We start from the raw sequence: 25,877 nt of genomic DNA on the forward strand, positions 1-25,877 counted from the left end.
TAAAATAATATTTAATGAAGTTGAAAAGATGGGTTAGTATCAAGTAGGGGGAAGTCTTTAAAAGCCAGTTGTATCTGAGGAATGGGGAATGAGTAGTAGAGTAGGACTGAAGAGACAACATGGTAAGAACTGTATTTTAGGAAAATCACTTTGCAATTGTATGGAGAACGGATTCCAGTGAGGTAAAAACAGAGGACAGGGAGAGATCAATTAGGAGGCCATTGTAAGAGTCCAAGTAAGAGGTGGATTAAGGTGGTAGAGGAGTAAAGTGATCTGATGCAAGAGATGTTATGGACATAGATATAGCACAATTTGGCTATGATTGAATATGTGTTGTTAGGGAAAGGGAGGAGTTGAAATGATGCTAAGGTTGTATAATATAACCTCCAAGATGGTAGTAACCTTTATAAAAATAAGAAAGTTCATAGAGGGGAGAGTGTACAGAAAAGATGAAATTAAGCTTTTTTGCATCATTAATGGGAAGGAATAAATCAGGGAAAAGATGGTAATAATGCATGTACTCTCTCACAGGAGTTTTGAGAGGAAAACATTTCATGAACTTTAAGGTGTGAATTATATATAATTATTTATTAAGTACAAAGTAAATGTTCAATGGAATGGATGAAATTTGTATATCAATATTTATGGAATGAATGAAATTTGCATATCTATATTAATCAAGAACAGATACAAGGGGGCATTTAAAAATTGTTTTCCTCTATGTGAAGGTTTACTCTACATAGGAGAGATGTCAAAGAGATGAGCCAGAATAGAAACTGACACAGTAGGACCCCTCCGAGATATACTTGTTTCTAAATAGATAAACACTCCTCTAAGTAGAAGGATTGAATATATTACTATCTTGGTTGCCCAACAAAATTTTGAGATGTAAATGAGATAAAATTTGGACAGTACAGCTAAAAAAAAAAAAAAAAAAAGTTGTTATAGTGCATCATCCAGCACTTTGTCAATATGCATCATGTCATTGTGTCTATTCTCTCCCCAGGGGCAATCGAAATAACAGCTGCTAAATTAGACCATGCTGGAAGGTATACCTGTGTGGCTAGGAATGCAGCTGGCTCTGCACATCGGCATGTAAACCTTCATGTTCAAGGTAAGGAAGGTCATTTATGCAATAAATGCCCTCTTATTTTTAAAAATTCTAATCATTCTTGAAACAGTATTACTGTCCAGTATAGTAAATCCAGATTATGGTTAGAAAAGTATGTCAAATAATTAAAAACTGATTTTTAAAGGTAGAAAATGATAAATTACAGAATAGCTCCTGAATTTTATTAGTATTAATATACAATGGAAAGAATACTGAATTTGAAGTCAGGGAACTTGGTGACCTACAAAACCTCTCTGGGCTTTAATTTCTCTTTTGTAAAAGAAAAGTTAATTTAAATAGCTTCCAAAGCCCATTTAGCTTTAAATCTATGGTCCTCTGATCATTTCCTTTCTTGACTTTATGAAATCTGGTCCTACTTATCTTTTGTTGCTATTTTTTGAGTAGAAGCTCACTATCCTGGCAAGCTATTATGCATGCAATGTGGTCTTTGTCTTTCTCTAGAACTGCTCAATTGCTAATTCTCTAGAATTGTGAAGTAAGACATGCCTAATTCTATGTCTATAATAGATGTTTATTTCAAATACTTAAGCATTCCAAACTTTGCATTATTTGGTTTTTCTTAGAGCCTCCAATCATTCAGTCCCAGCCAAGCAATCTAGATGTCATTCTGAACAACCCGATTTTACTACCATGTGAAGCAACAGGGACGCCCAGTCCCATTATTACTTGGCAAAAAGAAGGCATTAATATCATCACCTCAGGTATCAGTTCCTATATGATACATATCCAACCATTCTTTTACAATTAAGAAATTGTTCTGATTTTTTTTAATTAAAAAGGATTCTAAATCTTTGTTTTCCAAAAATTTTATGTAGGAGAAAGTTATACAGTTCTTCCTAGTGGTGGTTTACAAATCACCAAGGCTGTTATTGATGATTCTGGTACTTATATGTGTGTGGCTCAAAATCCAGCTGGTACAGCCCTAGGCAAGATCAAGTTAAAAGTCCAAGGTATGTTGGATTATTTTTGTATTATTTAGACTTTATTATATTGTATCAAATATAATTAAAATTGTCATTCTTTCCCCCAAGAAGTTCAAAATACAGGATAAAACATTTCCTTTCTTTCTTACATCATTTTAAAAAGTATGGAAGAAGCAGGTGATATCCCCATTATTCATGTTAGAAACTGGAAAAGTCACATCACCTTTGGAATGTATTTGATTCTCAACAGTTAGTGCAAGGTAATCATTGTGTCTATCTCCATTAAAGTACAGGTCATATACTGAAGTATTTTTGCAGTTTTAGGATAGAAAACATTTTAAATTATTTTATAAAGAATTTTCCTTTCAAAATTTTCTTGGATAGTTATCTGACCTGACTTTTGAATGAAATTGAGCATTTTCAAGTAAAACCATTTATAAAGCACCAGAGCATGCAGGCAATTCAGACAATTCAGTGAAGTACTTTTTAAAAAGCCAAACTAATTGTTGCATTTCAGACAAAATAATCCTTTGATTGGCTATATTTAATTAAGATACTTAAGAATTTTTATAACTTTGTTCCCCCCCCTTCCCTTTTTATTATGGCAATCTAGAAGAAAGCTAAAGCTTTAAGTTAATTTCTTAGTTTTATAGATAGGTGATTTTAAAATGAAGTTTTTTTGCATTATATATACAATGGCTTACTTCAAGGGGAGTTTCATATTGAAATCAACTTTTTAAGGTACAAAGGACAGCTAGAAATGAATCCTGAACTATTTGATTTATATTTTCTTATTGTGTCACTCATAATGTATTTTTGCTGATTGATTGATTTTAGTATGATTCTTCTGATGAATTTCCCAGAAATTATAAGTCACATTTTTCTAGTAATTATAAATTCAATTTTCTTGAATAATTCTTTTGGTTTCTTTTTACTCTTGAGTAATTATTCATGAAGGTAAAATTAAAATTATTAATGAAGGCAAAATAAATAATAACTTTGGATTTTATGGAAAAGGAAATAAAATATAAACATTTTTCTCATTTCAATTAATATACTTATTCATCTTTTGAAGTTTTATATGTAGTTGGAACAAATTTGCCATCGATGCAAAGACATCTAAAGCTGATTCTGCATCTAAGATGTATTCTATATACATATATGTTCAAACATTGTAATTACAAAACACAAGTTACAATGCATGATTTAAAGTTTCTAACTTTAGGTCATCCATAGGGAGTTGACTGTGAGTATTCAGCTTTTTTTACTATTACAATATTATAAAATACTTTTGGGAAAATTGAAATTTCCATAGAAAACATAGGCCATTTTCAGCTTAGTCCACTGACCATAAATCCTCAAGGTTCTTTCCATTCATTCATTTTTTAAATAATGAGAAAATGTGTAATGTAGTAAAGTAAAAGACATACTAAGCATTATGGGGATAATTAAGATGTCCCTACTTTTCAGAAGCTTATAGTTAAATTAGGAAAAATTAGACATGTACAAAATTAACTATAATAAAGGGAAACTTAGTACTTCAGTGGTCTTGATGTTACCAACATTAAGTGGTATAGAAATTGAGATAGGGGAGGATTACTTCTGGCTAGGGTAATTAGGTTTACCATGAAGGTGGTAGAATTTGATTTTATTCTTGAAGGATATGTAGATGAAAATGAAAGACAGAAGGGAGAAGAATAGGACAATGCAGGATAGGATATTAAGAAAAAGTATTTGGAAGAGATGAACACTTTTCTTCTATTCAAATCTACAAGGAGTTTATTTTTTTGTATCTAGTATAGATGGAAGGGAAAATTCAGACAATACAGATGTTCAAATTAACATTTTCATCAGGATACCAAATGAAATTTACAAATCACCAGTGGTATATGCACATATGCTCTTCCCTGAGTTAATACATAATAGATTGTATTTTCCATAATCTTTTCTTTTGAAAGCTTAGTAAACCAATTTTGATGTTGGAACAAAACAATAATAACAATAGCTCACATATATATGGGACTTTAAAGTTTGCAAAACAACAACAACAACCACAACAATAGCTTTACACAGCATTTCATTTGTTTTGCTCAAATAAAATAAATGTGCAAATAAACAAAATGCAAAATATGTCTAAGTTTAACTCTGTAAGTATCTTTTAGTTCCTCCAGTCATTCGTTCCCATCCAAAGGAATATGTTGTTTCTGTGGATAAGCCTGTCACTTTGATGTGTGAGGCTGAGGGCTCCCCACCTCCTGACATCACTTGGCATAAAGATGGGCATGAAGTGACAGAATCAGTTCGCCAGCGAATCCTCAGCTCTGGGGCTTTACATATCGCATTTGCTCAGCCTGAGGACACAGGGCAATACACATGCATGGCAGCAAATGTGGCAGGATCACGTAGCTCAAGCACCAGCCTCACTGTCCATGGTAAGTTGTACTAAGATAAAATTGTCTCAGGCTGATTCATTTTAATAGCATAAGAGAGAGAAAAAAATAATATTAAAAAATGTAGAAGACAAATTATTGAGTGTAAATATGAAAGGAATGGGGTGGGAATTTTTGCATATCAACATATTCTTCATACTTACCAAGTATTTCTAAGTTTGTGGGAGAAGGAATTTAGCTCTAGAGTTCTTAGATTTTTTTTTAGCTTCCCTGCCGCTTGGTTTTCAGTAAATCTTCCCTACCCATATAAAAGGAAATAAATTCTAGAGTTGACCATTCTTGTTAATAGAATTAATAGAATAATAATAATATGTTAATAGAATAATATAATAGTTTACCAAATAGTTCTTATACAACCTTGGCAAGTTTCTTATGCATACTGGGAGAATTTATACCCCAGGTTGGAAATCTCTAATAACTGGTTGTTAAAATGGATGTGATACTATCAGTCACTTTGGAAATTGTTTTCTAACTTGTCTTTGGAGGAGCAGCTAGATGGAGCACTGGACAGATCACTAGGTTTAGAGTCCAGAATTTAAGAGTTCAAATCCATCATTAGATACTTACTAAAGGAAAAAAAAAAAAATATTTGGTCTATTAACATTTTGGGGCAGCTAGGTGGTGCAGTGGATAGAGTACCAGCCCTGAAGTCAGGAGGACCTCTGTTCAAATCTGGCCTCAGACACTTAACACTTCTTAGCTCTGTGACCCTGGGCAAGTCACTTAACCCCGATTGCCTCAGGGAAAAAAAAGTTCAGATAATTACTAAATACTATCTCAGTTATTCATTGAAAAAAAAAAAAAAAAAGATAAACCATTCCAGTATTCCTGCCAAGAAAACCCCACTAATTCCAAGGTTTTTGAGAAAGCACAAAAGGTTATTCATATTTAATCTAAATCCTTTAGAAATAACATTGTTTTCAGGTTGCACAGATACTACTTTGATGTTGTAAGAATTAAATCTGCCTTCTTCAGTACTTTTTAAGATATTTAAATCCAAGTTTAAATAAGGCACATTGAGTAAATGACTTTGTTATGGTTCACAAACGAAGCTAATTTTAAAATTCTTCTAGTTGTGTAAATATAAAAGGTGAATTTCATTGTCTTAATCTGGTTTCATTTGGATGTGGTACAATAATGGAATATAATATACTTGCATTTTTAAATGGTATTTTTCCTTAGCATTTTTATGAAATTTAGTATGAATTAGGTAACTGCTTCATCGTGACTTTATTGGTTATTCCTAGCAGTAATTCTATGATACAATCCTGTATTAATAGTTTATACTAAATTATTTTAGTATATTAAGGAGATAGAACAAGAGGAAAATCAGGAAACCATTCAGTTGACAGAATTATTTATTCCATTTTAAATTTGTGGCCACATAATTAAAATTAAAAATTTAAATACAGACAAAAACCAATTTATGAATGTGTTAACTGTTCTTCCATGCAATGAACACAAGCATATTTTTGGGGTTTTGGATGTTGAGCTAAGAAAAAAGCTCATAAATGTAGTGCTGTATAATATAATTCTCAATCTAACCCTCCCATCTTACTAATGAAGAAGTCAAGGCCCAGAGGGTTAAGGAACTTGCCCAGTGTTACCCAGATGGTAACTGACAAAAACTCAATCAATAGCCAGTATTCTTTCTACTATCCAATGCTGTTGATATGTATGGCAGTGAGAAGAACACTTATACCAATGGAATAAAAAATACATCAAAATATTAAAATACTTTAGTACCAAAAAAATCCATGTTTTAACCCATATGGACACTTTTACCAACTTAGATTACAAACCCCTCTACAACTTGGCAGTTGATCTTTAACAATTACTGTGGTTGAAAATTGTACTGCAGCCAATCTAGCAATAAGTCTCTCTAAATCTTCATGAAACTGAGGTATATATAGTCCACTGCCAATTGAGTATGATCTGCCAGAGCTTGTGTTCTGCTGATGAAGCCTTCAAGAATCCAGAATCGTCTGCATACAACAAAGACTCATTTAAGGAAGAATTTTGTAGAGGATTTGGTATGTACACAATAAAAAATGAAAATCAGAGCTCTCACAATGACAGGAGTTTGAGCCTTTCAAAAGCATATTTTGTAAAGGTATAATAAAAATTCTAACTCTTTTCAAGTAAGATGGCACAAAAATGAGATATAGAGATTTTTAAGCTTGGAATAGAAATTTTATTATAAAACCAAATTTAAGCATATTTAGGGTATTAGTAACAGAAAAATGGCTTCATGACCTATTTTTGTTTCCATTTGGAATACCTGCTGTTTCTGTTTTTTTGCATATAGCAAAAAAGATGCAAATTATTTAATGGTTTTGAGAAGCACCAGCTAAAGTATCCAAAAATTCATTCTTATTATAAGTTTATAGTATGAATTCAGAGATTAAACTGAAATTCCCAAATGAACTTTTTTAAAAAAATTTCTTTTTAGTGCCACCTAGAATCCGTACTACAGAGGTACAATATACAGTCAATGAAAATTCACAAGCTATTCTACCATGTGTGGCTGATGGAATCCCTACACCAGCAATAAACTGGAAGAAAGACAACATTCTTTTAACTGACTTACTGGGAAAATACACAGCCGAGCCATATGGAGAACTCATTTTGGAAAATGCTGTTGTAAGTTTAAAAAAGCTGAACAGATTGTCAAAAGTGGCTTCATACTTTTACTCGCCCTGAAAATGTGGTTTTAGCCATAAAAATACTGACCTATATACCCCAAAATATACATAAATCTGTGTTTTTGTGGGGAATTCTATGAGCCAGGGATTACATGAAAAATTAGAAGGCTTTAGGAATAACCCAGGTAGGACAGATATAATTTTTTTAGTACTGCATATACTTAGAGTACCACAAATCTTTTAAGGTTATTTGTGGTCTTTTCCAAAACCAAGAGCTTAATGAATTTTGTAAATTAGAATGTTTAATTGTGTCATTATTTGTCAAGTTAATCTGAACCAAACTGAATTGAAATTCAAAGTATAAGTGAAACAGCATAGGAAATAGACCCTATTTGCCTATAAACATGGCTCTCTTCTAGCCTAAAAATTCCAGTTTTATTAGCTTTTACTTCTGCCAAATGTTTGTCATTTAAGTACTACATTTATTATTACCAGCAATAACAAATGTTTATAGAATGCTTAATATTTACTAGGTATAATATATATATATATACATATATATGTATACAAAGATAAATCATATTAGTGCATCTTTTAAATGCCAAATAAAGATACAGACAAGAATTTGATTCAACAAATAGCTATTAAGCACCTATTTCATGCCAAGTGGCATTTTATGTTCCTGGAATGCAAAGACAAAAATGAAATTGTCCCTGCCTTCGAGTAACTTACATTCTACTGAAAGAAAGCATTACATATACATGGGAAAAGAAATACAAAGTACATATAAGGTAAATGCAATGTTATTTGTGGGAGAGAGGAAAATGACAATTAGTTAGTCAGTAAAGACTAATTTTAGAAACCATTTGAATAGAGCCTTGAAGGGAATTTGGGATATTAAAAGGCAGAAGTAAGAACAAAGATCTTCAGAGGACTGGGAGAAAATCTGTGAAAAGATTTGTGACCTTGGCAAGTAAGTTACTTAATATCTGAGTCTCAATTTCCTCATCTGTAAAATCAAGGGATGATACTAGGTGGACTTTAAGCTGCCTTCCAACTCTAAATCCATGTTCCTGTGATCCCATGGAAGTGGAGATGAGAACATGTGTGAATACAAAAGAAGCCAGTTTGTCTAGATGTAGAATGCACCATGAAGGAAGCCTAGAAATATATATATGAGCCAGATTATAAATTTTAAATGCCAAGCAAAGTAGAACATATTTTGTCCTAGATGCAACAAGAATCCACTGAAGTTTCCTAAAGCAGGATAGTGAATTGGGCAGCTATGTGAAGGATAGATTCAAAAGAACAGAGGTTGGACTGAAAGAAAAATAGAAGGCTATAGCAATAATCCAATATAAAGATGAGAAACATCTGAAATAGGGTAATATCCATGTGAGTGAAGAAGAGATAGATGCAAGAGATGTTTTAAAAATAGAATTTAAAAAAAACTGATCACTGATTGTAAATGGGGAAGAAAAAGGAAGAATGAAAAATCAAGATTACTCCCAAGTTGTAAACCTAGGTGACCTAAGGGAAAGGTAGTGCCTTCAATTGAAACAAGAGAATCTGAAGGAAGGTTGGATTCAGGGCAAAAGATGAGTTCTGTTTTAGAATTTGAGTTTGAGATGCCCTTAGGATATATAAGAACATTTCAAAGGCATTTACTGAAGCTTAATAGAGAGATGAACTATACAGATGGGGATTTCATCTGGCTAAAAATTTTAACTGAACCCACAGGAAGTCAAGATCAACAAAAAAGGGGATAAAACTGTAGGGAGTCACCCATACATAAAAGGTAAGGCCTGGATGATCATCCAGCAAATAATACTGATAGAAATCTTTTGAAGAGAATCCAGGAGGGAGGGATAAATGTGTCAAATTCTTCAGAAAATTAAAAAAGGATGAGGACTGGTAAAAGTCCAATAAAGTTTGGATATGGTTGTAGTAAATATAATTGGATTCTTTTTTCTTTTAGTGTTTCACTTTCAGAAAATCTGTTGTTCTTTAAGGCCTCAGTTTTCACTCAAAAAGCTAGTTCACAGGATAATAAAATAAATTTAATTAGTCCACGATAACTATGCATGCCCTTTAAAAAATATCTATTGTTTGACAAAGGCTCATATTTCAATTTCATTTTTTTCTTCTGTTACTCAGTAGGGCTCATCTGATATCTTTTGCAGTCTTTCTCAGTCACTTTAAAATCTTTTGGCTTTAAGTTCCCATCTTAGAATTCTAATATGAGAAAAATGGGAGAGCTCTTAGAGAGCTTATTCTAAAATCCTCTCTAGTCAGTAGTATATCCCTGCATTGCAGTTAGTCACATTTGCCTTCCCACAATAATGCCCCCTTTTCCTCACAGCTCCAGGATTCAATCTTCTCCTAAAAATCTGATGTACTGACTACCAGAAGTCTCAGAATACTCAGATTTCCCAATCTTTTGTACAGATAGTGTAAAAAAAATCATTCTTAGGTATTTATTGTAGCTAAGAAAATTTTATAATACAGAATTATTGTAAGAATTATTTGTATAGTTGTATATGATATGTTCTAGTTTGTATTTTTCTTAGTCATTTTTTCACTAGGTAGTAATTTTCAGGGGCAAAAAAAGATGATCATCAATGAACTTGCAGAAATTTAAGCAGCTTTATAATTGCTATACAATGCCACAGATGCTTGAAAGCATTTTTTTTTCTTTAAGCCTGAGGATTCTGGCAGTTACACCTGTGTTGCTAATAATGCAGCAGGTGAGGACACACATACTATCACCCTGACTGTGTATGTTCTACCTACATTTACGGAACTTCCTGGAGACATATCTTTAAATAAAGGGGATGAGCTGAGGTTGAGCTGCAGAGCCACTGGCCTTCCACTGCCCAAGTTGACATGGACCTTTAACAACAATATTATCCCAGGTAAGTGATATATTTATGAAAACAAAAAAAATTTAAATTTCACCTTATCACTCAAAGGTACTTACACAGCCTTCTTCTCCATTCCTTTTTCCACCCTAATTTAGGAATATTTAAGCAAGAACCAGAATACATGTTTGCACAAAATTCAGTGTAAAGATTTTACTGAATTAGTAAAGTATAATGGATAGAGAACTGGCATCACATCCTAAAATTCACTTCTGATTTATTAATGCAGCCCCACTGAAGTGAGGTTAAGTGCCCCCAGAAAATTCTTTGAGGTTTGTTTTAAAAGCAAGTACAAATGAACATTGGGAAATAAATTCCTCCCTGAAATTGCCCAGTGAGGAAAACAAAACAAAACAAAAATGAGCAGTGCCTCAGAAACAATAAAGGGCATGTTTTCATTAAAGAACTATGTAAAACTTCCATTCTAGTCTGCTTCTTTATCAACATTTTAGCTTTTGATGACACATGAACAACAATATTTTATATTTAGAACCTTTAAGATTTTGATGACATATGAAAAACACTATTTAATATTTGGAGCTTTCTTTTCCTTGTTGTGACAATTATATTGCATTTCCATACCACAAAAATAACTCCATCTGAAAAAAAATTGGAACACTGTTTTGTCACTGACATTTAAGGCTTAATCTTTCTTGAAGTCGAGTATGTTTGAAAAAAAATAACTCTGGAGAATCAATCCTCTCATTGAGGATGTCATAGATAATATTCATGCTTTAGTTAGAAATTAGGCTAGATGATTTCTGTAAGGCTTTTAAAGGCTTTTACAAATCTGTCTTTCTAACTTCATTATACATTATCTCCCTTCCTGAATGTTGCAGTTCAGCCAAACTACCTTTTTATCTATTCCCCATACACAAGCATTTTTTCTCCCATTTCCATATTTTTGCCTTGGTCATTCTCCATGTGGTACACTCCTTCTTTAGATCCACCTCACAGAATCTTTAACTTTCTTCAAGATGTATGTACAGGAAACTTTTCTTTGTCCTGACTTTATACTGACCTACCTCCTGATTGCCTTCTGTTAACACTTAGCACTTATTTTATATTTTTCTTTATATATTTTACATAGTCTATTTTTCACTCAAAATGTAATTTAAATTTCTTAAAAAACAATTATTTCAGTTTTTTGTTTTTGTATCTCCTATGCCTAGAGTAGTGTGCATGGTGTATGAAAGATGCTGATTGATCAAATCAATCAGTAAGCATTTGTTAAGAACTGAGGGTATTTACTTCTGACCTGGTCCAAAACATGTAATTACTCCACAAATATTTGTGTCATCATTTGGGAGTGCAGAGTAAATATAGTCCCAGATGTTATAAAATAAATAATCATATCACCATAAAGCTGAAAGATGCTTAACCTTTCTCTTTTCAAATCTGCCAAATTCTTTTAATTAAAATGGGAGTTTCTGTCACGTTTCTGAATTTTGAAATAAAGATAAAATGGGAAATTCCATAAGTCAGTAGACATAAAGGTGCCTGTTTTGTGACAGACAATAAGCTAAGTGCTAGGGATACAAAAAGAAGAAAAGATTATTCCTACCCTTCAAGGAGCTCACAATCTAATCAAAGAGAGAATAACAAACAAATATGTACAAATAAGATATCGACAGGATAAATAGGAAATAATTAAAAGAAGGAAGGCATTAAAATTAAGAAGGGTTAAGAAATGCTTCTTGAAGAATATGGGATTTGGGATTTGAGACCTGAAGATTTTTGCACATTAATTAGAGTATTATATGCTAGATCCTGGAGGTGACAGGGAGCCACTGGAGTTTATGAATAGGACAGTACATTTAGGAAAATCCTGTTAGAGGCTAAATGAAGGATAGATCAGTCGGAAAGGCTTGAGGAAGTGTTCAATACCTAGCCATTCAGTTGCTCAATCTATTCACTTTCCATGACCAACTCTTCTATCTTACTTCTGCCATATATGAGACTAGATGAGTCCTATTAAATCCTCCTGAATTAAGTCATTATCCCATTCACCACAGCAATTCTTCCAAATCTTTTTTTCCATTCTCAAGCTTCCTACAGTATCTACCCTCTTAGCTGAATTTAATTCAACTCATACATCATCAGAAAAACTAAAGTTCTCCCTCCTCCTTTTATCCTCATCTCAAATGTCTTCTGCCATTATCTCTTCCTTCATCCATCTTATATGATGTAATGGCCCTTCTTGCCAAAGCAAATCCCTCTACATGTACAAATGATCCCATCCCATCCTTATCTTCAAAAATCTATACTTACTAGTTGCTTCCCTGCTGCCTACAAATATGTATCTACACTATCCTCTGAAAAAGTCACTTGATCCATTCATCCTCAGTAGCTATGGTTCCATATACCTCTTCCCTTTTATGGCCAAACTTCTTGAGAAGGCTATTTAGAAAGGCTCCATTTCCTTTCCTCTCATTTTTTCTTATTATCTTAACTTTCCACAGTCTAGCTTTCAACCTCATCATTCAATGCAATTCTCTCTCCAAAGTTACTACTAGCATTCTCTTTATTGCCAGAGCTAATGACCTTTTCTCAACTCTCATCATTCTTGACTTCCCTGAAGTTGTTCATGTTGTTGATTATCGTATTCTTTTTGATAATTGCTTCTCACTGGGTTTTTCTGATATTACTCTCTTCTGATTTTCTTCTTACCTGACTCCTCCATCTCGTTCTTATTTACTATTTTCTCTTCAAAGTCATGCTTACTAAACATGGACATTCTTCAGCTTTCATCTTGAACCCTTTTCTCTATACTATTTTACTTGATATCATCAATGCTCAGTGATTCAATTATCATATCATATCATATATACACATTACAAACACACACACACACATATATATATAGGGTTTTTTGTACATCGTTGTTTGCATGTTAACTCCCTCATTCGATTATGAACTCTTTGAAAACCAGGATTTTTTTTTTTATTTTAACCTTTCTTTGTATTTGCAACACTTAGCACAGTGCCTGTAGTATAATAGATGCTTAATAAATGTTTATTGAATGATATAAAGTGAAGTGAGCAGAACCAGGTGAACAATTTATTCAATAATTCAAATGCCTTTGAAATATTTAAGAACTTTGGTCAAAGCAAAGATTAATCACATTCCTAGAGAATCTATGATTCAAGCATGGTATTCATCCCTAATGAAAGGCACAATGGACTCAAAATGAAAGAGACATACGTTTTGTGAAAAATAGTTGCTATGTAGATTTGTTTTACTTGATTATGCTTATTTGTAACAAAGGTGTTTTTCCCCCTCTATTTTTAAACTGAGGAACAGGATAAGTGTGTAAGATCAATAACAGTGATACACACACACACACACACACACGATATATACATATATATATATGTATGTATGTATGTATATAAACTGAAAGGGAGAAAGTGGAAATTCAGAAGGAAAAAGGCTTTGAAAATAACATCTTGAAAACATATTTTAAAGTACATTCCTTTGAAATTCTATGATATGAAAATATCCTTTTTTGGGTATTTAAACTCATAATAAACAAAGAAAATAGATAGGAACTTGACCTGAGATTTCATTAATATAATTCCTGAATAAGGAAACCCCCCCCCCATTTCAGGTTGTTACTTTTTCTGCAACTTAGAGCCTTGGGAAATTGTCTATGGCACTACTTGCCAATGCTCATATAGCCAGTATTAGTCAGAGGTAAGACTGGAATTTAGTTTTTCTAACTTCCAAGCCAGGTCTCTAAATGCTGATGAAACAGTGATCTTTAGTCAACTTTTAGGGAAATTCCAGGAACAAAAAGTATACTGGAAATGCAAAACAATTTTCTAAATGGTATTAGTTTTAATTTTAGAAGCTTCTCTCTTTTATTTGCTTTTGCTGGTTTGTTTGTTTTTTCCATTTCTCTAGAGGAAAAATACTTATAAAGACACTAAAAAGCAAAGAGAAGAAACCTGTGAAAATCTTCAACATACTCATAGAAACTTTTTCATTATCTTACCATTGCTCCATAAATGAGACAATGAGGTGGCCCAATAGGTAGAATATTGGAACTGGAATTAAAAAAAAAAAAACTCTAAATCAATTCTGGTCTCAGCTACAACAATTTGTGTGACCCTGGACAAGTGATTTCACCTCTGTTGGCCTTGGATTCCTCATCTATAAATGGGGATAATAATAGTACCCACCTTCCAGAGTTGGAAAGATCAAATGAGATAAAATTTGTATTGTGCTTTTAAGGAAGTATATTTCATATATATATATATATATATAATATTATCAAATTATTATATCTGTTATTATTACATATCTAACCCTAGATCTATAATATATTTAGCTTTCATAAATAATTGCTTAATACTTTATTTGTAATATTTGTAAAGACATTTGTTCAATTTCTTAATTTTTCTCTTCAGCACAATTTGACAGTGTAAATGGACATAGTGAACTAATTATTGAAAGAGTATCAAAGGAAGACTCTGGCACTTACGTATGTACAGCAGAAAACAAAGTTGGTTTTGTCAAGGCTATTGGATTTGTATATGTGAAAGGTAGGTGTAAGTACTATAGAGGTACTATGTATTACCTTTAAAAGGAGCATTCACATTACTTAGCAATATTCTCCTCTTATGGCTATGATGGTGCTGGGTTCTTTGGACATGTACCAGCAGAGCTCAAGGTCTACTACATCCTACTAAGTTGAAAAGGCTAAGAATACAACTGACATGAAACTAAGAAGTAGTCTGCTGGTTATTTGTTAAAAATTGTAGAGAAATCAGCTTTAAAGAAACAGTAATTTTATACATGCACATACACCTACAGTACATATATATATGGATGGATGGATGGGTGGATGTTTGTTAGATATGTCTGAATTTGTCATCCCTTTTTAGCTTACAAATTAAACCTAGACAGAAGACTGATTAATTTTCTTTCTCTACATCAAAACTATATTTTTCTATATTTTAAAATGCACAGGTAGAATCATTTATTGAAAATATTCTTTAAGAGAAAAAGAAAATTTGTAATGTTATAACTTGCATACATAATATAGTATTTTACTTGACTTTCTACTTGCCATATCCTCCAAAACTGATTCCCCGGCCCTTATTTAAAATAATGATAAATATTTATATAATATTTTTAGATCTCAAAAATTTTCCTTATTTAATCCTCATAACAATCCTGGGAAATAGGAACTATTATTATCCCCATTTCCAGATGAAAAAGTTGATTAAGATAGAAAGAGATTAAGTGATATGCCAGGGTCCCACAGCTAATAAATGACCTAATTATAATTGGAACTCAGATTTCCCTAAGTTCAAATCCAGCCCTCTAGCCCCTATGCCATCTAACTATATCTTGGTGATTATAATTAGCATATAAAATATTCTTCAAAGTAAAAATAAAGATATTTTTCTTTTGTGTAAAGGCTTTACACAATGGTTCTTAGAGTATTCTGTGCCCATTCCAAAGAGGTGCAAATTGCTTAAAAGATCCAGCTAACTAGAGTGTTACTGTACTGTCTAAAGCCTACAATATTGTCAATTTGTTTATCCAGTCATTTTTATCTCATAGCTTTGTCTTCTTTAGAGACAAAATAAAAGTTTAAGAGTTTAGGCCTTGGGGGCAGCTAGGTGACGCAGTGGATAGAGCACCAGCCCTGAATTCAGGAGGACCCGAGTTCAAATCTGGTCTCAGACACTTAACACTTCCTAGCTGTGTGACCCTGGGCAAGTCACTTAACCCCAGCCTCAAAAAAAAAAAAAAAAAAAAAAAAAAAGAGTTTAGGCATTAAATAGCAAATAAAATATGTAAACAGATTATTTGCTACCTATGTTATATAACCTTTCTTTTTTTCTTTCTTTCTTTCTTTTTTTTTTTTTTAAACAAACCAGAAAATCAAAATAGATGTTTGTCAGTTATATAGTTAAGTTGATTATTAGCTATTGCAATCTGGAAGATTCAAGAAGCTTCCAACATGGATTTTTTTTAAGCTGGACAGCTAATTTGTTCAATAAACAAAATAATAGTCAAAACATTGCTTACTTTGTATTGGGTAGACATTGCCTAGAATTATTTTTCTTTGCATTTAGCTTTAAATATTTGTCTTATGTTCATGTATCTTCCTCTCAGAACCTCCGGTTTTCAAAGGGGACTATCACTCTAATTGGATTGAGCCCCTTGGAGGTAATGTGATCCTGAATTGTGAAGTTAACGGTGATCCCCCACCAACAATACAATGGAGTAGAAGTGGAGTTGGAGTACAGATAAGCAATAGGATCCGACAGCTCAGCAATGGTTCTCTGGCCATCTACGGCACTGTAGTAAGTCATATCAATGCTTATTTGTGAATACTTAATCAGAAACTTTTTCCTAAGTGCTAATTTTAAATCATTAAACATGAATGCTATGTTCAACTCATCAAGCAAATAAAAGATCATAGGATCAGTCTGCAACATTGAGACTCAGTCAGTCCACTTTAATTAAAAGCCTACTTTGTGAGAAGATCTAATTCAGTTCCAGTTGATCAATGATGGATAGAATCAGCTACACCCAGAGAAGGAACACAGGGAATTGAGTGTAAACTGTTTACACTATTGTCTTTCTTCCGAAGTTACTTTTACCTTCTGAATCCAATTCTTCCTGTGCAACAAGAAATTCGGTTCTGCACACATATATTGTATCTAGGATATACTATAACACATTTAACATGTATGGGATTGCCTGTCATCTAGGGGAGGGGGTAAAGGGAAGGAGGGGAAAATTCGGAACAGAAGTGAGTACAAGGGATAATGCTGCGAAAAAAAAATTACCCATGCATGTGTACTGTCAAAAAATTATAATTATAAAATTAATTTAAAAAAAAAATTTAAAAGCCTACTATGTGCCCGACACTGTGGTAAGCTCTGGCTGTACAAAGAAAGGTAACAGACAGTGCTTTTGAGGAGTTCACAATCTAATGGTGAAAGATAACACATAAAAAAGTAGCTTGAAGAGGTCAGGAAGGTCCTGGCACAGAGGAATACAGTTGGATGGAAAAATGAAGAAATGGTTTGCCAGGCACCCAAAAATGGACAATCTGTATGGAAATATTAGCTTTCTACACTATACTTTCTGAAGGAAGGAAGAGACCCTGGGGACCAGGTATAATGACTAGGTGTGAGTTTCAAGATTTATGTGATCTTGCAGGATGGGCTCCATGACATAGGTTTTAATATAGGATAATTTTGCTCAATTAGACTATCCCAAAGACTTTTTATTTTAATAATATTTTTCCCAATTATATGTAAAATCTATTTTCACATTCTTTTTTTTTTATTCATTTTTCCAAATTATCCCCTCCCTCCCTCCACTCCCTCCCCCCGATGGCAGGTAATCCCATACATTTTACATGTGTTACAATATAACCTAGATACAATATATGTGTGTAAATACCATTTTCTTGTTGCACATTAATTATTAGCTTCCGAAGGTATAAGTAACCTGGGTAGATAGACAGTAGTGCTAACAATTTACATTCGCTTCCCAGTGTTCCTTCTCTGGGTATAGTTATTTCTGTCCATCATTGATCAACTGGAAGTGAGTTGGATCTTCTTTATGTTGAAGATTTCCACTTCCATCAGAATACATCCTCATACAGTATTGTTGTTGAAGTGTATAGTGATCTTCTGGTTCTGCTCATTTCACTCAGCATCAGTTGATGTAAGTCTCTCCAAGCCTCTCTGTATTCCTCCTGCTGGTCATTTCTTACAGAGCAATAATATTCCATAACCTTCATATACCACAATTTACCCAACCATTGTCCAATTGATGGACATCCATTCAACTTCCAGTTTCTAGCTACAACAAAAAGAGCTGCCATAAACATTTTTATCCCAAAGACTTTTAACATAAATTCAGCTATTCTTTAAATTCTTTCACTCCTAGTACCAGATCTGTGGCCCATTCTTCTAGCAAATTCTCTGTTAATATATATGCCAGTAATTTATTGGCTCACGTTTCATAAAGCACTTCAGGATGTTTTCAAGGATCACTTACATATAGATTCAACAAAAATATAGGTTCCTGATCACTAAATTCAATGCTCATCCTTATTATCTGACTTTTCTGCAATTTCTTTCTATAGATTATTCTTTGCTTTGTTTTCCCTTAACATTTCTATATAAAAATGAACATTTATCTCAAAGCTCTGCTTTGTCCGCTATATTCTGTCAAAGGTTATATTCATGCCCATCACCTCTTCAGTATCTCAAATTATTTTGAGCCCTAATGTCTCTCCAGAATACCCAAACTATATTTGCAATAACTTGTTTGAGCTTTTCAAAGAAATATCACACTGTCACCACCATCATTAATATGTCTAAATTTAAATCTTTTCTTTTTCCCTCACCTAAACTTCCCTAATTCTCTTACTATCTTTCTCCAGGACTTTAAAACTCAGAATTATTTGTGATTCTTTTTTGTGCCTCCCATATTTTATTAGTCATTAAATTCTGTCAATTTTTCCTTCATATTATTTTTCATACTTATTCCTTTCTTTCTATTTCCAACGCCACTATACTAGGCCCTTGTTCACATTCTTGAACAAGAGTTTTATTACCCCACTAAGAATTTCAATACCTTCCTTTTTTTTCCTGTTTTCCCCACCCCATCTTTCCTCTATCACTAACATATTAATCTTCCTAAATCTTCCCTCTTTTCATATCATCTTTTCTTCCAAAGCCTTCAATATCCCACAATTGTCTGTAAAATCAAGTTTTCTTTCCTAGCCTCAACTCAAGGGTTTCCCAAATCTTATTTAACCCACTAAGACTTTTTGCTTACCATTTATTTTAATTTTTAACCACCTACCAATGGTAGATGTTTGGTTAAAAAAAATGTTCTCTTTATTTGATAAAGAATATCTTTAAGGTAGTATTGAGAATAGACACCTTAACTGTAGCAAATGAATACCCCCAAAATGTTGCTATTTTTTGTATTTAATAACAACATGCTCTATGAGAAAGGACAAGTGGTTATTAAAAAACAAAATGGGTCTAAAGAAGTTTTGTATTTTCTAAGATTAAATTAAAGGTACTTTCCTTCTCTTAAATGTTTGCTCTAATCAATACCATCTCATCAATACTAATGTGTCATGAAAAAATCATGACCTAAATCATATCTTTGCAAAATCGTTTTTCTCCATAGAATGAAGATGCAGGTGACTATAAATGTATAGCTACAAATGATGCTGGTGTGGTGGAGCGCAGCATGACTTTAACACTTCAGAGTAAGCCACAAAATTGAATGTCATTTACATCAAGAAACGTTACCTAGAATTTTCCTGCTTCTTTAGCCAAATAGTTTTTTTAATGTTGGCCACTAGAGTGTGTTTAAATTAGCAAGGTCTTGATTATTGCTTAATGATCCTTTTAAAACCTATTATCATGTGTGTTATGAGGCAGAGAGCTGGATTTGGAATTATACAAAGCATAGTACTGTGCTACTTGGTACCTGAATATCCTTAAACAAGTCACTTTATCAGCATAGAACACTTTCCTCATAAGAAGAGGCAATTGAACTAGATGATTTTTTTTTAGTCCTAAATTCTATGCTATATGAAAAAGTAAACAATAATATATTTATCTGTATTTTCCATAATTCTAGGATACCACTGAGTACATAGTAGGGACTCAATAAATATTTGTATAATTTAATTGAATTACATTTGCTAAACTGAACTGGAATACTTAAAGGAGAAAAAAAAGATCATATGTTATTGTCATCATTCATAGAAAGGCTATGAAAGTTTACTGTTATCTGTGGTCATATGATAGCAAAAGTATTTTTGAGGGTCAGTTAGCATGTATGTGTGTGTATGTATGTATGTATGTATATATGGAGAGAGAGAGAGACATTTCTCTGTGTATTTCTCATCAGGTCCTCCAATTATCACTATTGAGCCAATGGAGACTATTACTGATGCTGGCAGCACAATTGTGCTGAATTGCCAAGCCATTGGAGAGCCTCCACCAACCATTGAATGGTCTCGGCAAGGACGTCCTCTCCTCTGGGATGATCGAGTTACTCTGCTGTCCAACAACTCCTTGAAGATTGCTGTAGCTCAGAAAGAAGATACCTCTGATTATGAATGTGTGGCTAGAAACTTGATGGGCTCAGTCCTTGTCAGAGTACCTGTCACTGTCCAAGGTAAGCAACCAAAAAGTTGAATGTTAGCTTACAAAGTCTAAGGAAATTTAAGCAAAAACCTGAGTCTTATTTTCTTTTTACTGAAAGTACTTCTAGATTTCAGTAGAATCACAAAATTAGAGTAGAACAATAATGGTAAATATCCCTTTTACAATATGAGAAAAATATGGCCACAGAGAATAATACTAGCTGGCATTTATGGTTTAAGCATTTCAAAGTATTTTTTACACATTATCTCACTTAACCTTCACAACAACCCTGTGAGGTAGGTACTACAGGTACTATTATCTCTATTTTACAGATGCAGAAACTGAGGCTCAGAACAATTAAATGGCTTGCCCAAAGTCACACAGCTAGTAAGTATCAGAAGCCATCCATTAGTGATGTACCCAAAGTTTGTAACAAAATATTAAGGTCACCTACCTATCATATTTTTCTGCCTCTTTATTGTAATAAGATAGGTCCAATGTTGTTGGTACCGTTTTATAAGCCAAGAGCTTAATTCCTAATTCATATTTATATAGGATTGAACTAACATTTAGAAATTCTAAAGTGAATGTATTTTGGCTATATAGTATCAACTCAATGAACCCCATTTTCTGAAATCAGTTATTTCACTCTTGAATAAAATATTGATTTGCTAACTGATCATCAGACTCAGGCTTGCAGTCCATCTTTTCAAAAAACTAATTTTTTTTAACTTTCTAAATAATCATGTTAAAGTGGTGATACCAAAAATAAATAAATAAATAAAATTTCCTTATCTCAAGAAGCTTTCATTCAAATGAAGACACAGTACATTAATAAATAAATATATAAGTTATATACAGAGCAGATATATAATTTCAGAGAAAAAAAACTGGCAGAGTGCATGTAAAATGTAATAAATAACAATAAATAGCAAGTGACTGATTCTTTTTTCCCCTCTGTCCTTCTCTTAGCTTCATGGTACTTTTTGTCAGGATCTTTCCAACTATTCATTCAACCAAGAGATAATTCTGCCCTAAAGAACCCTTTTTATAGTGTCAGTACATAATGGTATCTCCTGACCACAAAAATTTTGGCTAATCTAATAGCCTCCAATTTCTGAGACATAATTATTCATCCTTAATCAGCCTCTTACTAGATCAAAAAGTACCTCAAGAAATTTACATGTCTTCTTTAAGATTAGGGTCTATGATAAGTCTGCACCCTCTAACGGGACATAAAATCAGAATCCCAAACACTGAATTAGTGTGGTTATGTAACTATATAACTATATATGTAACTATATAACTGTGTTATCTAACTTGATCATCTACCTACACTTAAATTACATGATAGCTCGCCTAATAAAAATCCATAAATTTTGATAGTTTTAACTCTATACACTTTATAATAATATATATAATTTATATGTATATATGTAAATGTTTATAGTTTTAACTCTATTCCCTTTTTATATAAAGTGATCATACTGACTACTTATTGCAAATATAAAGCCTATGGGTTTATTCCTAATTGAAAACTTCTTCATCCTTGCTTATCCTTCCTCCCATTTTTCCGTCTCTGAGAAATAACCCTTTTAAGACCAAGCTATCTCCACTGTGCTGGAAGCTTGCTGTATTTGTTAAACAGCCTCTTGTATTTGTGTTTTCAGCCTCTCCTTTGCTTCTAGTTAGTTCCTTCCCCTTGGCCTGAAAACATTTTTAGATATTCCTCATCCTAAAAACAAAGTATAAAGCATTTACTGTAAATGATCCCTTTAAACTGCTGTCTCTCACCACTTGAACTGACAGAATTCTAGAAAAATATGCAGTTTCTACTTCCTCATCTCTTTCAAATGATGGATTCTGCTTAAACTGCTTTCTTGAAGATCGTTAATTACAAATCCAATCCCGCCCCCATTTTCTAAATAAAGACGATGAATTCAGAAAGGTCAGGAGATTTGATCAATTCCATCAACCTAGAATGTATCAGAGGATGATCTGGACTTCAAGTCTCGTTGCAATGTTCTTTCCTTTTAACATATTTGATTTTGCACTACTGTGTATGCCTTGATTACATAAATATTGTGTTCTATTATTTTATATTATAATTAGCGAGAATATGTCTATTTTTAGTTATGGCCTGAGAACAAGAAGAGTCACAGGTCAACAAGCATTTATTAAGTATTTATTAGATCCCTGGCATTATCTTGAGGCCTGAGATTAGTGCCTCCTCTGACACTTAACTAGCTATGTGACCACAGCCAATTTACCATTTCACTGAGCTTTACTAGAAAAATGAGCAAAATAAAAGCATTTACATGGTTGTTGTGAGGATCAGATGATATGATGCATTTTAGGAACTTAAAAGTATTATGTTATAAATGTCAGTTATTATTATGTTTTCATTGTTATTAGTATTACCTCATTCTTGTGTTTTTATGGGGTTTGAAATAAACACTATGAGGACAAATCACTATCCTATTATCTTTGTATATTGCATATTCTGGAGAAAGCTATTCAGGTGACTAAAATGATTGTTTTTGGTTTTTTTGTAATTAAATGAATACTGGGAGGCAAGCTAATCTTCTGTAGTCTAACTGAAAATATCTTCTGGACAAATCCAGAAACAGGATGATAGAGATGATAAATATTTCATTCTTTACCCACGAGTTTAATTTCTCCTGCTAGTCCTCTTATTGTTGTTGTTACTATAGTAAAAAAAAATTCATCTTGTTTAATGAGATACGGATAGAAATGATCCTAGGATAAGTTATCATCCTTTTATTGTTTTAAATTTAATGTCCTATGTAATCATTGCACAGTTCAAGCCAGTCAACAAACATTCATTAAATTCTCACTATATGCCAACGATTGTGCTAAGCACTGGGTACATAAAAAAAGGAAAAAGCAGCTCATACTCCACAATGGGAGACAACATGTACACAGATATATACATACAATTTTTTCTTCCAGATTAAATTGGAGTTATTAATAGCATCTTAAAGGGACTAGATTTTCCTAGTAGGCTTTCTATCTTGTAGAAGTCTGAATTTTGAGACTTGGAGGTATATGGAAATAACTGCTTTTTATAGTGGAATTATTATTGCAACTATTTCTACATTGCAATTAGTTTCTTCAGAATAGAGAATCACAGACTCTTAAAGTTGGAAGGGATTTTAAAAATCATCTATTCAATCCCTTCCCAAAATATAAGTGCTCTCTACAACAGTCTCATATAATAATTGTTCAGAAGATGATTTAAAACCCAGAATGAAAAGGAACTTATTTTACCTCACAAGGATCCACTTGAGATAAATAAAATTGTCTTCGTAAAATTTTAAAAGCTCTTTACATTGTTAAGATCTTTCTGTAATTCCTACTTATTGATCCTATTACTGATCATTGGATATACAAAACAAATCTTCTTGAATATGATTCTCATTCAAATATTTAAAAGTAGTAATATATTCCCACAACATTTTTCTTCTCTAAGTTAAATATCCTCAGTTCTTTTAGTATTTTTTCACATAATGTGAGTTCTGTTTTGCTCAGAATTTATGACCTCTGGACATGTTCCAGATCATCTGTTTTCTACTTAAAATGTGAACTTTCATTCTGCAATATCAATTCAGACTTCTGAGAGTATAATTTCAGTTGGGCAAAGATTATGGAAGCCAGATTACAAGGGGTAAAATGAGCAAAGATGAGGAAAGAAGTGAGAAATAGGGGAAATTGATGTTAGCCACTAGTTTGAGATATTTTGTAGTGATAGTAAGCAAAAAAAAAAAAAATAGGATAGCATCTTGAGGGAACATTGAGAAAGATGATCAAGGGAAGAAGATTTAAGGTAGAAAAAATATACTGTGAAAATTTAAAGATTTAAAGCAACTAATGGAAAGGGATATAAGAAAGGAGACCAAGTTTCCCAGAAGAGTTGCAATGAGGAATGAAATTTAGAACAAAGGTAAGAGTCTTTGGAAAAAAGTAGAGATACCAATTAATTTGTGGAGAATGTACTTTGTAAGGTAATTTGTTTAGATGGTTGTTGGAAAATATCTAATGAGTCAAACTAAAATAAATCAACTTTTTGGTGTATTTTTTAATGAAGAAAGACCATAGAAAAATATGATAGGATGGGTACAGAGACATTAGTGTCTCTACCCTCCAACCAATTTCCATTACTGACACCTACCAATCATCTGTTGGCTATGTCAGATGTTATAAAGCTTTCTTCCAATTCCCTCAGGGCAAAAAGTGTTTTTCCCCTATGAACTCTCTTATTATTTGATCTTATTTTTGTATGTCTCTCAGAGCCTTTCATAATTACTTGTTTTTAATTGAGTCACTGAATTCATATTGACTCTAGCTGGATTTCTTTTCAGTGCATGGTGGATTTTCAGAGTGGTTTGAATGGAGACCTTGTAGTGTCACCTGTGGTCAAGGTGTTCAGAAAAGGATTCGTCAGTGCAGTAACCCCTTTCCAGCCAATGGTGGGAAGCCTTGCCAAGGCCCAGATTCAGAAATGCGCAACTGTCAAAGCAAACCTTGCCCAGGTAGATTTTAATAATCACTGCTAGATCCATATTTTTCAGATTCTCACACCTTAGACATGTTTATAGCCTTCCCTAAAGCTTAAATTGAAACAAACTTGATGGTGAAAAGTTTCATCCTTATTTAGTGGATGGCAACTGGTCAGAATGGAGCTCTTGGGAAGAGTGTACAAGGACTTGTGGACAAGGAAACCGAACCAGGACCAGAACTTGTAATAATCCTCCAGCTCAGCATAATGGAAAGCCATGTGAAGGAAATGCTGTGGACATATTCATGTGTAACACTAAACCTTGTCCAGGTAAGAATATGCACAGTAACATTAAAATATCTGTTCAATATGGATAGAATCTATTTCATGAATTAGAGGTACTTTCAATGTTGAAAATGTCTTCACTGATGTTGATCAGCATCTTTTCCTGACTAATTTATCCATGGTCTCACAGTCAAAATGTTTCAAGCCAAATTAAGTCAACAAGCATTTATTAAGTGCCAACTTTGTACCATGCACTATGCTAAATTTCAAAAATCAGATGTAACTCCATATCTTCCTGCATCCAAGAGTGACTCTCCATTATGTTTGGATGTTTCTCTAAAATAGGAACACACTGTTCTTTGTCATTATTTCCTTCCTTTTCACAAATACATTTTCTTATAACCAATCTTGGGTTCATTCATTCTATAGCCTATAGGATTGTAAAAGTTTGGGTTTTGCTATAAGTAACATAAAAATATTTCAACTGAAAAGAGAGCCCAAAGATTTGTTTTCTTTTACAAAGTTGATAAAATAAATTTGAGAATAGATTCTTGTAGCATCGAAGAAGTCTAGTGCTGAAAGGCAGCTCAAAGATATTCTGGTCTACCATTTTACCAATAAGAAAAGTGAAACACAAAAACAACATCTGAGATCACCTGAAGTAAGAACAGAGAAAGGAATAATGAGCCCTAGAACTAAAACTCTTGCTTTCCTCTAATATTATAATTAATAAATTCATTCAGCAAGTTTATATTAATTACTCACTATGCACAGAGTAATGGGTACTGGATACAGTAGGAAATAAAGATGGCATACTGTTGTTCTAAGGAGCTTATAAGCTAATA

General features: G+C 32.9%; 1 protein-coding gene across 2 annotated transcripts in view; it reads left to right on the top strand.

The window, feature by feature from the left end:
* The window catches only part of HMCN1 (hemicentin 1), a 478,149-nt gene that overhangs the window by 403,389 nt on the left and 48,883 nt on the right, over positions 1 to 25,877 (top strand). For both annotated transcript variants that reach the window (XM_074308592.1, XM_074308593.1), the window contains exons 78-89: positions 1,007 to 1,114; positions 1,696 to 1,833; positions 1,948 to 2,082; positions 4,218 to 4,487; positions 6,958 to 7,148; positions 9,852 to 10,065; positions 14,484 to 14,618; positions 16,204 to 16,394; positions 19,258 to 19,339; positions 19,990 to 20,259; positions 24,611 to 24,781; positions 24,907 to 25,077. In XM_074308592.1, coding sequence (XP_074164693.1) covers positions 1,007 to 1,114; positions 1,696 to 1,833; positions 1,948 to 2,082; positions 4,218 to 4,487; positions 6,958 to 7,148; positions 9,852 to 10,065; positions 14,484 to 14,618; positions 16,204 to 16,394; positions 19,258 to 19,339; positions 19,990 to 20,259; positions 24,611 to 24,781; positions 24,907 to 25,077 — 2,076 coding nt within the window. The remainder of the gene's footprint in view (positions 1 to 1,006; positions 1,115 to 1,695; positions 1,834 to 1,947; positions 2,083 to 4,217; positions 4,488 to 6,957; positions 7,149 to 9,851; positions 10,066 to 14,483; positions 14,619 to 16,203; positions 16,395 to 19,257; positions 19,340 to 19,989; positions 20,260 to 24,610; positions 24,782 to 24,906; positions 25,078 to 25,877) is intronic.

Source organism: Sminthopsis crassicaudata, chromosome 4, assembly GCF_048593235.1.
Source record: "Sminthopsis crassicaudata isolate SCR6 chromosome 4, ASM4859323v1, whole genome shotgun sequence".
NCBI lineage: Eukaryota > Metazoa > Chordata > Mammalia > Dasyuromorphia > Dasyuridae > Sminthopsis > Sminthopsis crassicaudata.